This window comes from Phaseolus vulgaris, chromosome 3 (assembly GCF_000499845.2).
Source record: "Phaseolus vulgaris cultivar G19833 chromosome 3, P. vulgaris v2.0, whole genome shotgun sequence".
In the NCBI taxonomy this organism is placed as follows: Eukaryota; Viridiplantae; Streptophyta; class Magnoliopsida; order Fabales; family Fabaceae; genus Phaseolus; species Phaseolus vulgaris.
Genome location: NC_023757.2, coordinates 38,423,162 through 38,440,758, shown reverse-complemented (window position 1 = coordinate 38,440,758; position 17,597 = coordinate 38,423,162). Strand labels below are relative to the sequence as shown.

General features: G+C 29.9%; 2 protein-coding genes across 2 annotated transcripts; one reads left to right on the top strand and one right to left on the bottom strand.

Moving 5' to 3' along the window:
- The first annotated feature begins 4,186 nt into the window (after nucleotides 1-4,186).
- Nucleotides 4,187-7,134, top strand: LOC137807531 (SPX domain-containing protein 1-like). Its single transcript, XM_068608215.1, has 3 exons — nucleotides 4,187-4,813; nucleotides 5,394-5,520; nucleotides 6,390-7,134. Exons 1-3 carry the CDS (start codon nucleotides 4,529-4,531, stop codon nucleotides 6,836-6,838), a joined length of 861 nt encoding a protein of 286 aa, XP_068464316.1. The 5' UTR covers nucleotides 4,187-4,528; the 3' UTR covers nucleotides 6,839-7,134.
- Nucleotides 7,135-14,761: 7,627 nt separating this feature from the next.
- Nucleotides 14,762-17,591, bottom strand: LOC137807530 (G-type lectin S-receptor-like serine/threonine-protein kinase LECRK1). Its single transcript, XM_068608214.1, has one exon. It carries the CDS (start codon nucleotides 17,446-17,448, stop codon nucleotides 15,013-15,015), a length of 2,436 nt encoding a protein of 811 aa, XP_068464315.1. The 5' UTR covers nucleotides 17,449-17,591; the 3' UTR covers nucleotides 14,762-15,012.
- Nucleotides 17,592-17,597: the final 6 nt, after the last annotated feature.

Below are 17,597 nucleotides of genomic sequence, written 5' to 3'. Positions count from 1 at the left end.
TAAATTTAGATAAATATATGAATTTGTTATTTTTTATAAAAAAATGAGAATTTTTCTTCTTTTAATATTATTATCATGTACTTTTTAAATGTTAAATAAAATTGAATTATATATATATATATATATATATTTAATGATAATAATGTATAATATCACAATAATTTTATGGTTATTTTTTATTGGAGCATATGATAAACTATTTTTAGTAAAATCTATATTGACAACGGTATTTTTATCCATAAAATGTTAATTATACTGTATATAGTTAACTCAATTTCCTTATTTGCTAACACTTTTTCATTCTATTTCACTTTTAATTAAAAAAAAATGAAACGAGATCTATTATTTTTTAATTATATTACTGGTATAGTCTGTTTTATCAATAACTAATATGTAGAAAATTTGGATTAAATATTTTTGTGAGATTTTATTACAAAATAGAACAGAGGTGAACAAAAGAGAACAAAGATGAACAAAAGAGTAAATTGAAGACAAAGGATATGAGAGTGAATATCTTTTATTTTTTGTTATTCAAATCAAAACAAATAAATTATCTGAATATATACAATTAGTACACTCATTTTAAGTTTAACTAAAGAGAAAAAGAATTAATAATTAAATAATAGAACCATAACACACAAGACAAAATAAAGGTTATTCACCTCTATAAAGAGAAACAAAGCTACATTTATCTAATTAGATACCAATTTAGAAACTATTTATCAATAATAGAAACTAATTTAGATACCAGTAATTTTTTTAGTCTCTAATATAGTATCTAATTTTGTCATTCTAGCAACTAATTATTTTTTGTCTCTAAAATTAGTTTTTATTTACCACAGTTGAAAGTTACATTATAAAAGAAACTATTAAGTTTTACTCAGTGTACATATAGAAAGCTAATTTTGTAAAATTTTCCACCAAATATTGGCACAACATGATCTATAAATATGGTAACCAAATCCCATTACAAAGTGTTGAAAGTACAATAAATATACTAAATAAGACACAAGGTTAGCGAAAGAACCCAAGACAACTGCAAAAATAAATGATGATGGAGCATAAAAAGACTTGCATGACTTGGTTTAAAGATAAAATCACGAAAAAGTCAATAACATCTAAAATTTAACATGGTTGAAATGGTTCCAAGTTTAATGTCATATGTTTTATCGGTTTTAACATACTGATAATTAGAAAAGACACCAAATTATTTTTCTCTATACACATAAACAACTAATAATTAGAAAAGACACCCAATTAATATTAGGATCCTTCTATAACTCTGTTATCTGTATCCTTTAATAGATTTTTTTCTAATAATGTTTTTCATAACAAAAATGACTATTATATATATATATATATATGATTTTTAATTAATATATGTATATTAATACACTTTATTTTGTCGGGTAAATTTTCTATCTAGCACTATTTAGACTTTTATTTCCCTAAGTAACACCCTTTTGTTTTTATTTCCCTATCTAGCACCTTTTTGTTTTTATTTCCCTATCTATCACTCTTTTATTTTTTATTTCTCTATCTAGCACCATTTCAAAAATAAATCAATAAATAATAATTTATTTATTTTTTGATAATTTTAATTTTGAATGCATTAAAAAATAAATATTTTTAATGTTTAAAATAATTAGAAATATAATTAATGAACAAAGAAATGAGTTTTTATAAAATAAAATAAAATAAATTAAAATGTTTAGTTTATTTTTTTTTTAAGAATGAAGAAAATAAAAAATTAAACCCTACAACAACATAAAAGTTGAATCTATAAACATAAATTACTATTTATTTTTATTATTATTGGCATAATTACAAAAAAATACATTACATAATTACAAAAAAATCAAAGTCAATTAGTATTAATTAATAGTGGATACACAAGTAATATTGAAGTGTCTACCCTAAATGCAAAATCCTAAAAAAAAATTAATGCAAATGTTACACTTAATGCTTAAAAATGAGAAGCAAAAAATGAAAAAAAAGAGTATAGAAAATAAAAACAGCAACAATAAAAAAAAAAAGAATGGTAGAAAAAAAATAATAACTAAAAACATAAAAGATATAAAATAAAGGCAAAACAAATTAAGATAAAGATAAAATATATAAAAATAAATCCAAATAAGATAAATATAAGAGATATAAGGCGATACTAGATAAGTATATGTTGATCATAAAAATGAAAATAAATGAAAGATGATAATTCATTTAATATTTTCTTCAATGGTACATTAAATAGTTGGTGTGAAATGAAACATAATTAATGACGAGAAGTGCACAATCCAGTAATGTTGGAACATATTCTTTATGTGTGTCTTAGTTTTTGACAATATGAACATTTTTTTTTCGATCATGTTGTTCTTTTATGTTCATATCAGTCCTTATTTAACTTTGTTTTTTTTTTATAATTATGTTATGTATTTTTTACTTAAAATTAACATAATTACGTCATCAATAATAATAAAAATAAATACTAATTTATGTTTATATATTCAACTTTTATGTTGTTGTAGAGTTTAATTTTTTATTTTAATCATTCTTAAAAAAATAATTTTTAAACTAAACATTTTAAATTTATTACTTTTTTATTTTTATTTTGTAAAAATACATTTCTCTATTCATTAATTATATTTCTAACTATTTTAAACATTAAAAATATTTATTTTTTAATGCATTCAAAATTAAAATTATAAAAAAAAATTAATTTATTATTTTTTAATTTTTTTTTGAAATGGTGCTAGATAGAGAAAAAAAACAAAAGGGTGTTAGATAGGGAAATAAAAACAAAAGGGTGCTAGTTAGGGAAATAAAAGTGTAAATGGTGCTAGATAGGGAATTTATCCTATTTTGTCAGTTTTATTGTGGAGGTAATAATTTATAGGTGTTATTTATATTTTTTTTGCTTTTTAATAAATCTAAATTTTATTTAATAATAATGACTTATTTTTCTGTTTACAAAAGAAGATATATTTCTTAAAAAATATTTTGAATAATATCAATATTTTCTTAAATTATTAGTATTATTATTGGATGTTGTTGTTTTAAATTTGTTTAAAATTAATTTTTTTAAACTCTATCCTCGTTCGATTTTATGTAAAGTTAAAGAATAATCAAAATAGGCTTATGACAAAATACAATCTTGAGAAAGTAAGAATGTGAATGCGTTAATCAAATTAAGTTTATTAAGATTTTTAATTTGGAAAAATAATTAATTCTGTATCGAAGGATTAATATCTGAGTGTTTTGTGAAGAGAAAATGTTGTTTGTATAGGATTTGACACATGTATAAAAAAAAAAAACTTGGTTGGATCAAGAAAGGATACAAGGAAGACTTTGAGGGGATACTTACATTTAGGTAAGAGAATTTAATATTAATATTTATTCAATATGCTTAGATAAGTGAATTATATAAATATGAAATGTGAAAATATAAATCGTGAGAAGTGATTATGTTTTCCTACATAAAATTGTGAGTTGTCCAGTGTATGTTTTCCATAGTAAGAAAATGATATAATCATAATTAATAATGAATTTGATAGATTGAGATTATTTAAGCGTATATTAAGACGCATTTATAATATTAAATAAAAAGGTAAAGTAACTTGAAAGTGAAAGAAAATAATAATCTTATTTAGATAACAATTTTTTGTAAGTGAGTTAAGTCTGTTCTTAGCTATCTTATGTTTTTAAATTTAAATAAATAAATTATTTTAATTCTTTCTATGAATAACTTTTTTTTTAACTTAAATACAATTAGCATTCTTCATCCATCGACAATATTTAAAAAAAAAAATGATACATTTTAAAATAAAAACCTATTTTAAATTACGTAGTTCTCTTTTAACGTGTTATGACTCCTTCCTTACAACAGGTCAAAGTGAAATTTGTTTTCTCTTGTAACTTTTTTGTCAAGAAACTTATTACTTTTTATTTATTTATAGTTCTTTCCTCATTACTTTTTTTTTCTTTAAAAAAAACCATGTATCTATTTTACTAATAGTTGAGTGATCTTTGAACAACAACATTACTTTTTGAATTGTTTAACGATTTATTTTAGCAATAATATATTTTGAAGTAGGGTATGTAGCCATTGTGGAAATATTTAAATTTAATGAAGGTTTGAATGATTAGAAAATTTGATAGAATATATATGAATAAGTTGAGTTAGTCTAACAGTTTGTTTGTAGAAAGTGAAAGAAAATGGAAATGCAGTTAGGTAGCAGAGGACGACAACACATAACAAAAATCACTGCTCTCTCCTTGGTATACAGTACAGTAGGGTACAAAAGAGAAGGAGTGTGGCAAGTATGGAGAGAGAGAAAGAAAGAAAGAAAGGAATAAAACCCAAATATACTGTTTTTACGGATATTCCAACAATACCCTCCGAATATTCCCTCCTCCAACCGTTATATGTATCACCTCTTTCCTCTTTTATGTCCTCTCCTCTCTTCCCCTCTCTGCTTACTAAAATTAAATTCCTCTTTCCAATATTTTCCTCTTTCCCTAACAGAAACCCATGAAATTCGGAAAGAGCCTCAGCAGCCAGATCGAGAAAACCCTGCCGGAGTGGCGCGACAAGTTCCTCTCCTACAAGGAACTCAAGAAGAAGCTCAAACAATTCGACCCTCCCGCTGCCGCCGATTACCGCCCCGGAAAACGCCTCAAGCCTGATGCCGCCGCCGCCACTGCCACCGACATGTCCAAGGAGGAGACCGACTTCCGCAACTTGCTTGAGAATGAACTCGACAAATTCAACACCTTCTTCGTAGAGAAGGAGGAAGAGTACATTATCAGACTCAAAGTACTCTCTTTGATTCCCCCTCTTTCTGTCTCCTCTCTTCTTTAGCTGCGTGGAAGATCTGTTTCTTTTTGGATTTTTTAGGTTTTCTTTTTCTATTCAATGCTAAATAACTAAATACTGAACTGTTGGGATTTTTTTTCTTTTTTAGTTGTTGTCTGGAGGAGTTTGGCCTTATTATTGGCCTTCTAACAAATGAGTGGGTTTTGGTATTTTTCGCGGAATTCTGTTACCATCTGGTTATGTTATTGTGGAGTTTAATATTAATTAGTGAAAAAACTTGTACATTCACAAGCTATGAACGTGGAAGAATGACGTTGAGATTAAACTAAATTTGTGGTTTTGATTAGGCAATATGGTCAAGATTCTTTTGCAATTTGGCAATGCTAATTTGTCTTGTTTTTCTTCTGCACAAGATTATGACTGTTTTTCTTCAGGTCTTTTGATTATTTATGGGTAACCGCTGGTTAAGCATATTAAGTATGACCTGTTAATTTTTACTTGGGCTGGTGCAGAGTGATTTATGTGATAAAACAGTTAGATAACGGGGCGCTCTAATGTTTGTTATCGTTGGAATATACAGGAGTTACAAGATAGGGTGGCCAAAGTTAAGGATTATAGTGAAGAGATGATGAAAATCCGCAAGGAAATTGTGGATTTCCACGGAGAGATGGTCTTGCTGGAAAACTACAGTGCCCTTAACTATACAGGTTCTTTTAACTTTCATATTATTATATTAGCTTATTTCTCTTTATTGTTATTGGAATCGGGATTCTTTACATTTAAAACTTTGCCCAAGTAAACTTGTTTTTCATAGCTTTACGACATTTCTAAGTACTGTGGGAAAATCATTAAGATGGAATAGGATTCATTTCCAATACAAGTTGTCCATTACTCCTGAAAATAGTTATTTTTGGATTTATAGCACTTATATAAGTACAATAGATGGTCAAGTAATGCGATGGAATAGGATTCGTTTCCCATACATATAGTCCATTGCTCCTCAAAATTCTTTGCCCAAGTTGGTAGGACAAAGCATATGCTTTTTCTTGGAATAAAGAATCTACTACTTTGAACATATCCATGTTTCTGAAATTGGACATCTGGCCCCTTTGATACCTCTATAATTAGGCTTCCTATTCTTCTATCTACTTGGTAAGCAAGCCAATTCAAGAATAGTATATCATGTTTGAATTAAATATGATGCTGATTTAATAAATATTCGAGATACAAAGGTCACATCATCTTAAAGCATAAACGATCAGAGGAGTTTCACTTTTTTTTTTCTTGCCTCTAGAAAGTGATTCCGGTTTGAAAATGCTAAAGAAGCACATGGAATATGAACAATATGTGGTTTTCAGACAGATTTTCTGTGATAATCGTATCTCTACTCTGCATTTTTTAGCTGGAAACCACAGCTTTAGATCAAACTAGCTCTAAAGATATATGCTTCTATGATCAGCCCCCAGTTAGTTATCTTGGGCATAAATTGAAGAATGTGATACTTGTGATGTTTCTTTCTTTAAATCAATTGTTCCATTCGAGGTATCTATTTTTTACCTTGATTTTCATCCCACAGGGCTAGTGAAAATACTGAAGAAGTATGACAAGAGAACTGGTGCTCTCATTCGCTTGCCCTTCATTCAGAAGGTCTTGCAACAACCTTTCTTTACCACTGACTTGCTGTACAAGCTTGTAAAGGAGTGTGAAACAATGTTGGACCGTCTTTTCCCTGAGAATGATCCTCCTCCAGTTTCTGGTGATACAACTCCCCAAGCTGAAGGTTGTGATCCTTCAACTTCAACCACTACCAAGAGTGATGGTGGTTTGCTGATTCCCAAGGAATTAGCTGAGATTGAGTACGTGGAGAGCCTTTATATGAAGAGTACAGTATCAGCTTTGCATGTTTTGCAGGAAATTAGAAGTGGAAGCTCAACTGTTAGCATGTTTTCATTGCCACCTCTGAAGGTAAGTGGTTCAGAAGAAACATGGAAGAAAATCCCGGTTCTTGAACAAGCAGCCAAGTAACCTGCTGGGTTACTTTGACAGCAAAGTAGTGGGATGACTATTTTCTGATCACTTTTTTTTTTCTTTTAATCGGATGCCTCGGTTATGCATGCCTTAGATACTAACACAGATGTAAGATGCTAAATGTAAAGATGGAATTAATTTTATAGAATTATAGGTTCCATATAATAAAACCTCTGTAATTTAAAGAAGTTATGTTTTGACATTTTGCTAACGTTCATATTGTGCTGTAATGTAATTATATATTCCGTGTCTGTTTTATATAAGGATGCATTTGTAGATCAGATTCACTAGAACCCTGTATCCCCGTCTAGTTTTTATACTTGGCAATAGTAGATCACGCTCCAAGCTGCAATCAGAAGGTGGCGTTATAGAAAAGCTTAATGGTGGTAGTGGTAGGATTATTGGTAATTTCAAAGATGGTATGGTGGTAGTGTATGCCGAGAAAGACGTTGCCACCATTAATATTAGTGTTTTCATACAATCGTGAAGCATTCATTGAGCGTGTTTTAATTTTGCGTCGAAAGTTGAAAAAGGCGCAGAAGTAAATTAAGTTACTTCTACGTCTACTGTTCCAAATGGGATTTCAGAAGTGTAGAAGCTCCTGTTTACACACTCAACAGACAGAACAACTCTAGTCTAGTCTCGATGTAAAATTGGTGAATAGAACATCTCTTTGATACGATAGTCTGGTCTGGTTCTCAAAACACGGGATTTTTTCATTAGCGGTTGAGGGACATGATAGGTTAATGATATATTTGACTGTACTAAAATACTTAATGGGATACATGGTATAACCGTCGTGTTTGTGTTTTGGGGTTCAGGTCTGGAAGCAGGGAAAACAAAAAAATTTGAAAATTCAATACACAACTAGTGGTTTTGCAATGCGTACGTGGTCAAGCCTACTTCAGATGTTTTTCTTTGTTCTTTTTTGTTGCTTGTGTTAGTTATCAAACAAAAAATGGGTTTTAGTCATTTTCGACAGCCTTCGGCTAATGCAATAATTTTTGTCTAATTGTTTAACCGTTAGTTGTAAAATACTATGGTTTAGCTGTTTGGGAATGGTGTTAGTTAGCAATTGCAAAATAACCCATACTTGAGCTGCTTTGTGCGGCAATGTAATGATGTGAGTTAGCTTTATCATATGCCTGGGGTAGACTATACCCCACGTTCCCTGCTCGCAAGACCCGAGAAAGTTAATTTACTTGTGTTCATTTTCCCCATTTCGTGTTTATGCAATGTAATCATTCATTTGTGAATCATCAATTACTCTAAATAAAACAATGCTCCCGGACACATGTTACCCTCTTAGAGGAATTATTATATGAATCTTTTTCTACCAGGTTTGTAACGGTGGATTGCTAATTTTTCCTCATGTTGGCTTCTCTCCAAAATACCCCTCTTTATTTAGCTTATTAATATCAATTATCACAATTCACCCTCATTTCACTAAAGATTCTCATCTCCCTATCCTTGGCTACATTTTGTTGCTTAAGGAAGAGCTACTTTAAGACATATAACTTCATCTTCCCTGCAGGAACCTCATTATAGTATATTTCATGGTAATCTTATTAACTTGGTGTTTGGGTTGTTTTGTGCGTGTAGGTGAAAGGTGCAACATCATAATATCATGGGTAACACGAATGGTGAATACTCAAATAGTCCACGGCATCGTATACAAAGAAAATACGAGAGAACTGTGGGAAGATTTGTATGAAAGATTTTCAAAAGGTAATCAATTTAGGATTTTAGATTTTCTATAGAAAATACACTCTACAAGCCAGAGTGAACGTAGTGTTACCGAGTTTTTCATTCATTTAAAGATTTTATGGGAAGAGTTCGAGTCTTTAAGACCAAATCCTGATTGTGTGTGTGAGGTTAAATGTAAATGTGCCTTGATCAAGAAAATTGTGAAACACGGGGAATTAGATTGTGTTATGTTTCTTGAAGGGTTTGAACGACTACTTTGCAATAGTGAAAACACAAATTTTACTCATGGAATCGTTGTCAAATGTGAGTCATGTTTTCTTTTGTCATTCAACATAATGAAAACTGAGTGGAAATGTCATGATCAATAACAAAGCTTTATTGAACACTTCTGAAAATCAAAAGCATACATCAAAATGGAGGTTGAAAGCCATAAGGTAGAGGGAAAAATCAAAATCAAAGTAATGGTAAACAATGTATCTATTGTCATAAACTTTATCATACAATTGATGAGAGCTAATCCAAACATGAATTCCCTATGTGGTATAAGCAAAAAAATGAAAGAACTGAGAGGGTTATCAACAAAATTGTTATGGATAAAATGACCAAAAACGAATAAAATGATAAAAAAGATCAACAAGTCTTTGAATATAAAACAAGTCATTTTACATAGGATCAGGTACATTAGATTATAAAAATTATTCAAGAAACAAAGGTTGACTCCACACAACATAAGGTGAACAATGGTTGAATGTGTTTTTCTCATGTGGATATTTACCAAAGTCCTACATTGAGTAATATGAAGAAGGAAGAAACATTAAACTACTATACAAACGAAGAGTTGATTTAAGTCTCTTGGGTGTATAGGGGACTTGAGTAGTTATGTATCATGAGAGAATTTTCATTTTTATTCTTGTAAAAGTTGCATGAGAGAGTTTGCAATTTTATTATTGTAAAATTTTCATGAAGGTTTGAAATTTTCTTCTAACAAAAAATGCATGTTGAGTTTTATTGTATGCTTTTATTCATACTCTTATTTATGGGTGTGGTTTTGATATAAAAGATTAATCCTATTATGTGATTCCTAATAATGGTATCAAGACTTGGTTATAATCAAGATGAGAAACTTGGTATGCTGGGTAAGGTCAACATTGTGTCATCTGCCTTTAGATAGAGGTTAATTCTAATGATTTTTTTGTGTGCAATGACTTTGTTAAAGTTAAATATTCCTTTATTTGAGGTAGTACTGATCGATGCATGGTGGAGGCTAACTTAGTTGATGTGGTGACTTAGTGATGAATTCCACCTTAAATATCGTTGAGTTACTGGTAGCAATAACATGGAAGTTGTTGACAACGAGTCTGAGGTGCAAGGCGATGATGATTGATGATTGGGAAGGATTGTCATTGTTAATAAGTCCGTACAGGTCACCAATGACAAGAGCAGATTTGTTGACAATATGTGTCAAACATTCACATAAAAACGTGAAGAAGAAGACAAAAAAATGATGATGCTGGAGTATCTAATGATCATGGTCTTCATGTCACTAACACATTACTTCATTATTTTCATTTCTTGTTAAAACTAAACTCATTTTCATTGTTATTTTGAACTCAATTAATAGAGCTAAGAAACTTAAAAAAGATAAAAACTTGATGAAGAGAAATAGTTGACTAAGAAAAACAACTCAAAATTTGTGGACTATTTCTTTTTTCTAATTGATATTGTTTACTATTTCTTTTACCTAATTAATATAATTTTTATATTCTCCAGTCTTTTATACTATTTCGTATTTTTAGATTTTGAAAATTAGGAAATTTTTTGTATTGCTCCAGATTTTTTAGAAAATTATTGAGATAGATAACTTTTTAAAAAAAATATATACATTATGAATAACCTGGAAGGACTTTGATAAGAAGTCATGCTCCAATATACGGTTTTAAATTCCTTATTCAATATTATCGAGGTCATACTTGTTAACATGATTTCAATTTTCGTTAGAATACATGTTTGACAAGTTCTTCTTTGCACCATATCAATTTCAGGATAAATTCTCTATCTAGCACCATTTAGATTTTTATTTCCCTAATTAGCATCCTTTTGTTTTTGTTTCCCTATCTAGCACCCTTTTGTTTTTATTTCCCTATTTAGCACCCTTTTATTTTTTATTTCCCTATCTAGCACCATTTCAAAAATAAATAAATAAATAATAATTTATTTATTTTTTGATAATTTTAATTTTGAATGCATTAAAAAATAATATTTTTAATTTTTAAAATAGTTAGAAATATAATTAATGAATAAAGAAATGAGTTTTTATAAAATAAAATTAAAAATATTAAAATGTTTAGTTTAAAATTATTTTTTTTAAGAATGAAGAAAATAAAAAATTAAACCCTACAACAACATAAAAAATATTCGATTAATTACAAAAAAAACAAAGTCAATTAGTATTAATTAATAGTAGATACACAAGTAATATTGAAGTGTCTATCCTAAATGCAAAATTCTAAAAAAAAAAATTAATGCAAATGTTACACTTAATGCTTAAAAATGAGAAGAAAAAAATGAAAAAAAAAGTCTAGAAAATAAAAACAGCAACAATAAAAAAAAGAATGGTAGAAAAAAATAATAACTAAAAACATAAAAGATATAAAATAAAGGCAAAACAAATTAAGATAAAGATAAAAGATATAAAAACAAATCCAAATAAGATAAATATAAGAGATATAAGACGATACTAAATAAATATATGTTGATCATAAAAATGAAAATAAATGAAAGATGATAATTCATTTAATATTTTCTTCAATGGTACATTAAATAATTTGTGCAAAATGAAACATAATTAATGACGAGAAGTGCACAATCCAGTAATGTCGGGACATATTCTTTATGTGTGTCTTGGTGATTGACAATATGAACATTTTTTTTCCGATTATGTTGTTCTTTTATGTCCATATAATTAACAATCCTGTATTTTTTTACTTGAAATTAACATAATTACATCACCAATAATAATAAAAATAAATACTAATTTATGTTTATATATTCAACTTTCATGTTGTTGTAGAGTTTAATTTTTTATTTTATTCATTATTAAAAAAATAATTTTTAAACTAAACATTTTAAATTTATTACTTTTTTATTTTCTAAAAACACATTCCGATTATATTTCTAACTATTTTAAATATTAAAAATATTTATTTTTTAATGCATTCAAAATTAAAACTATCAAAAAAAATAAAATTATTATTTTTTAATTTATTTTTGAAATGGTGCTAGATAGGGAAATAAAAAATAAAAGGATGCTAGATAGGGAAATAAAAATAAAAGAGTACTAGATAGGGAAATAAAAATAAAAGAGTGCTAGTTAGGAAAATAAAAGTATAAATGGTGCTAGATAGGGAATTAACCCTCAATTTCAACCTGCACCCTATCATCTTTTAAATTTTCCAAAATTATACTTTATTCCGGTTGAAAATCCAAAATTCAAAAAATATAATTCAAAAGTAAAAATTTTTGTTATAGAAAAAAATCTAAAATGCAAAAAATACATTATAGAAAGAGAAATTCTAGAATACAAAATGTATTATTTAGTTTCTAAATTGGTATCTAATTAGCAACCAAAGTTTTAACTACCAATTATTTAGTTTCTAAATTTGGTCTCTAAAACCTTGGTTGCTAATTAGATACCAATTTAAAAACTATTTAACAATAATAGAAACTAATTTAGAAACCAATTTTTTTTTAGTTTCTAAAATGGTCTCTAATTTAGTTACTATTGCAACTAATTATTTTGGTATCTAAAAATTGGTTTCTATTTCATGATTTTCTTGTAGTGTGAACAATGGTTGAATGTGTTTTTCTCGTGTGGATATTTACCAAAGTTCTATATTGAGTAATATGAAGAAGGAAGAAACATTAAACTACTATACAAATGAAGAGTTGATTCAAGTCTCTTGGGTGTATAGGGGACTTGAGTAATTGTGTATCATGAGAGAGTTTTAAATTTTATTCTTGTAAAAGTTGCATGAGAGAGTTTGCAATTTTTTTATTGTAAAATTTTCATGAAGGTTTGAAATTTTCTTCTAACAAAAAATGCATGTTGAGTTTTATTGTATGCTTTTATTCATACTCTTATTTATGGGTGTGGCTTTTAAGTTTTTGCTATAAAAGATTAATCCTATTATGTGATTCCTAATAATGGTATCAAGACTTGGTTATAATCAAGATGAGCAACTTGGTATGCTGGGTAAGGTCAACGTTGATTCATCTGCCTTTAGATAGAGGTTAATTCTGATGATTTTTATTTGTGCAATGACTTTGTTGAAGTTAAATGTTCCTTTATTTGAGGTAGTACTGATGGATGCGTGGTGGGGACTGAGTTAGTTGATGTGGTGGCTTAGTGATGGATTCCACCTTAAATATCGTTGAGTTACTGGTGGCAATAACATGGAAGTTGTTGACAACGAGTCTGAGGTGCAAGGCGATGAAGATTGATGATTGAGAAGGATTGTCATTGTTAATGAGTCCGTACAGGTCATCAATGACAAAAGCGGATTTGTTCACAGTGTATGTCAGACGTTCACATCAAAACGTGAAGGGGAAGATGAAAAAGTGACGATGTTGGAGTATCTGATGAACATGGTCTTAATGTCACTAACACATTTCTTCATTATCTTCATCTCTTGTTCAAACTAAACTCATTTTCATTGTTATTTTGAACTCAATTAATTGAGCTAAGAAACTTCAAAAGAAATAAAAACTTGATGAAGAGAAATGGTTGACTAAGAAAAAAAACTCTCAAAATTTGTTGACTATTTCTTTCTTCTAATTGATATAGTTTACTATTTCTTTTACCTAATTGATATAATTTTTATATTCTCTAGTCATTTATACTATTTGGTATCTTTAGATTTTAAAAGTTAGGAAAAAAAATTGTATTGCTCCAAATTTTTTAGAAAATTATTGAGATAGATAATTTTTTAAAAAAAATATACATTATGAATAACCTGAATGACGACTTTGATAAGAAGAAGTCATGCTCCAATACACGATTTTAATTTCTTTTTTCAATACTCTTGAGGTCATACTTGTTAACATGATTTCAATTTTTGTTAGAATACATGTTTGACAAGTTCTTCTTGCACCAAGTCAAAATTTCGTTATAGAAAAGAAAATCCAAAATGCAAAAAATACATTGTAAAAAAGAAAATCCAGAATACAAAATCTGAAAATATATTATGAAAAAAAATTTCAAAATTCAAAAATGTGTTCTGAAAACCTAAATTCAGAAATTTATTATGAAAAAAAAAAATCAGAACATGACATTTGAAAATGCATTTTGGAAAAGAATTTATGGAATTCAAAAAAATATTTCCTGAAAAAGGGTTTTAGAAATATTTTTTTTATTTATATCATCCTTTTATTTAAGGTTATTTTCGTTAATTGTAAGAGTATTTTTTTTTAATCAATTTGCCTACATGTTTGCGTGTGTTATTTTTATTTGTTTGTATTTTTTTATTTGTTAGGTTTTGTACACATTTTTTAATTGATAATGAAAATAAAATAGATAGATTGTTGACACAACTATCTTAGATATTGTTTATTTGGGAAATATTTTTTTTTCCACTATGGTTAATAAATTAAAATTTTATATTATTTGAACAAAATTAGAGAAAATTAAAAAAATGAGTAAAGAAGGTTATTATTCAATTAAAATCAATTCAAATTAATGAAGAAATAAATATTATAATATATACACTATAAAATTAATTTCTTTACTTATTATCTTCATTTTAATAATTTTTTTAATTTATTTTAAATTGATTCATCAATTTCATTATAAAGAAAAGTAGTAATTATTATGTTTTTCATTGTTTACGTCGAAATTAAAAGAACAAGAAAATATTATATAAATGGATGAAAAAGTTTAATGTAAGTTAAAAAAATTATATTTTATTTAGTTGAACAAGTTTTTTTTAAAATTCCATTCAATTAATATCACCTTTTAATTTATTAATAAAATTTAATTTGGATAAAAAAAGTATTTTCTAAATAAAAAACCCCCTCTAAATAGGACGTCTAAATAACCCCTGAAGTGATATTTATAAGTATAACTTCAATGAGAAGAAACTATAAACAGAAAAACATAAAAAAAAAGTTATAAAAATTGTTAAAATCGTGTAATGAAACATTTTTTTAAAGTTGTGATTTCTAAAAACAAAAATACATAAAGATGAAATTCAACTACTTAGTCAAACATTTCTTTATAGGACAGAAGCATGAAGCAAACTTATATATCTGCTGCTTAAACATAAACTAACATAGAAAATTACTAGTTCAGCTTCTGTCTTGCTACCTTAACAGCACGAGAAAATATAACAACTGAAACAGAAGACAAACAAATAAAGTAAAAAGCACATGATTCATGAACACTGCAACATTTCCTTGACAGAGAAAATTCAAGCAGAATTGGAAGTGGGACAAGGAGGAATTGCTATGTCCGTGACCCCTTCTAACATCAATACGACACTCTTCATTGTTGGGCGAAGAAAAGGTTCATCTTGGATACACCAAAGTGCCACTTTAAGCATATTTTCCACAGCAGTTTTGTCATCCACGACTTCCCAAGGAAAAAGCTTATTGAGTTTTCCTGCAACAAAACAGTTATAAGCCCAGGTGGAGAGCATAACCGCCTCAGGTTCAGAGACATGAACTTCGAAGTTTCTTCTGCAACATAGAATTTCCAACAGCATTATTCCGTAGCTATAAACATCAGTCTTGACAGATATGGGGACATTCTTGTTCCATTCAGGGGCCACGTACCCTCTTGTCCCTCTAGCCCTTGTCATGGTTCTGGTTTGATCGGGCATGAGAAGTTTGGCCAGCCCAAAATCGGATATTTTGGCAGTCCAGAACTCATCCACCAAGATGTTCTCAGGCTTTATGTCACAATGAATGATTGGTGCCTCACACTCTTCATGGAGATACATTATCCCTCTCGCAATCTCCACCGCTATTCTTACTCTCTCATCCCACTCTGGACGTCTCTGACTTTTACCCACGAAGATAAGGTTTCCAAGGGAACCATTGGACATGTACTCATACACCAGAAGCCTTTTAGAACCCTCCGCACAGAAACCCAACAAACGAACTAGATTCCTGTGACGGGTTTTCCCAATGGCTCTCATTTCTGCTTGGAACTCGCTTTCTCCTTCTTCCACTAACTTCTCCAGTCTCTTCACAGCAATCAACCTCTTACCTTTCTCCAACGCCCCCTTGTAAACTGCTCCGAAAGACCCTTTTCCCAGTTCTATCTTGAAATTGTTTGTGGCTCTTTTGAGTTCGCTGTATGAAAACCTTCTCAAAGTCACCTCTTCATTCAGGCCCAAGTTCCCAGTTTCCTTCAATCTTTTATATTTCAAAAGCCGAATCTTGTACATGTAGTGGCTGGAGATGACAATGGTTGAACATAAAAGCAGAGAAAAAATGGATGTAATGACAATAATATGCACCGTTGCTTTATTACTTGTTACTTTGATTGGTGGTTGTTCAGGCACAGGATTATCGCTCCCTGTCCGATTGCTGAGGCTGTCTCCCACTTTCCACAATAGCATTCCCACTTTCCACGATTGCAATCTGCTACCATCATTTTCTATTGTCCATCTGAGATATCTCAAAGGCAGCCTCTGTTTCATGCAGTTTGTACCGTCGTAAGATGCAGCCTCACAATTGCAATCAGCCAAGCAAGTAGCGGAGCACTCTTGTTGTGACATTTCATTCTTTAAATAAGGACCATCCACCAATGCAATATTCTCCTTCGACTTCATCTCATAAGAGGTTGTGCTGTCTTTCTTCCCCCTACAATCTTCCTTCGGAAAGCTCCTTTTGCAGCCCAGAGTGGAGTCGTTTGGATGTATGGAGATAAAACCCGAAAGACAAGAGCATACTGGTTGATCATCAACGTATGTGCAATAGCTGTTGAAGCCACAAAAACCTTTTACTAAACACATGTCTCTATCCTGCGGCCAATGTGCCAAATTTTTGATACTACCATTCTTAAAATGAGCATACAGATGAAATAACCCATCATAATTCAGGGTTGCACGATAGATGATCTGGTTCCCATCATCACTGACTACACTTAGAACATTCATAGTTCTCCCATCACTGCTTTCATTCACAATCCGCCGTGTACCATTTTGGTCGATATACCGCTGAGTATCCTTAAAAGGATTACGAGCAAAAGTATTACGATCAAAATAATTATAATTACTGATCCAGTAAGCATTCGTTACTGTGTCTGTTGTGTCCACTGGATACAGAACAAGATTTCCGTCATCCTGCACCTTTATACGAAACCGTCCACTTGAGTGGTTGTTCTCTGATGAACTGCACACCAGTTGATGCCCATTTGGAAGAGATTGACCACCTAACAAAGTATCTGTTGGGTAATCGAAACTCTGCCATATGATGTTGTTATTATTGCTGTAGAGCACAAAGTTTCCAGAATCAAGCACGGAGGCAGAGAGAGCTTTTGCACTGGAATTATCCGCAATAACCTTCTCTTCTCCTTGCTCGTCTGTCAGTACGAGTTTACCATCCATATTTAGTTGTAGCTTCGCACCTGAGGTTACTGGAGGATCGTTCCGTTGCGCAGTCCATACCACTGTCTTGTTCTCCCCGCTAACCAGCCAAATTGCAACGACAAAACCACCACCTTGTTCTTGTGGATAAAAACCAAATGCAAATTGAGCAGAAGGAGAAAGCCAGAAAGCATTAGTAGTAGTACTCTTTGGTTCAAGTGTGGCACCGAGTGCTATCTGCTGCGTTTCAACTCTTGTGGCCAAAGACATGAGAAACAGGCAGGTAATAATAATCACAGCAATGATGTCCATAACATTAGAACTTGATGATTTCAGCCTGAGAAACCAGAAGCAAGGTCCTTATTTTCTATTTCACTGCCCTTGCCTGGTTTACATTTAGGCAAATGGTCTCCCAATACTTGCTTTTTCGGGCTCATTTTATCAAATCAATATGCAAGACT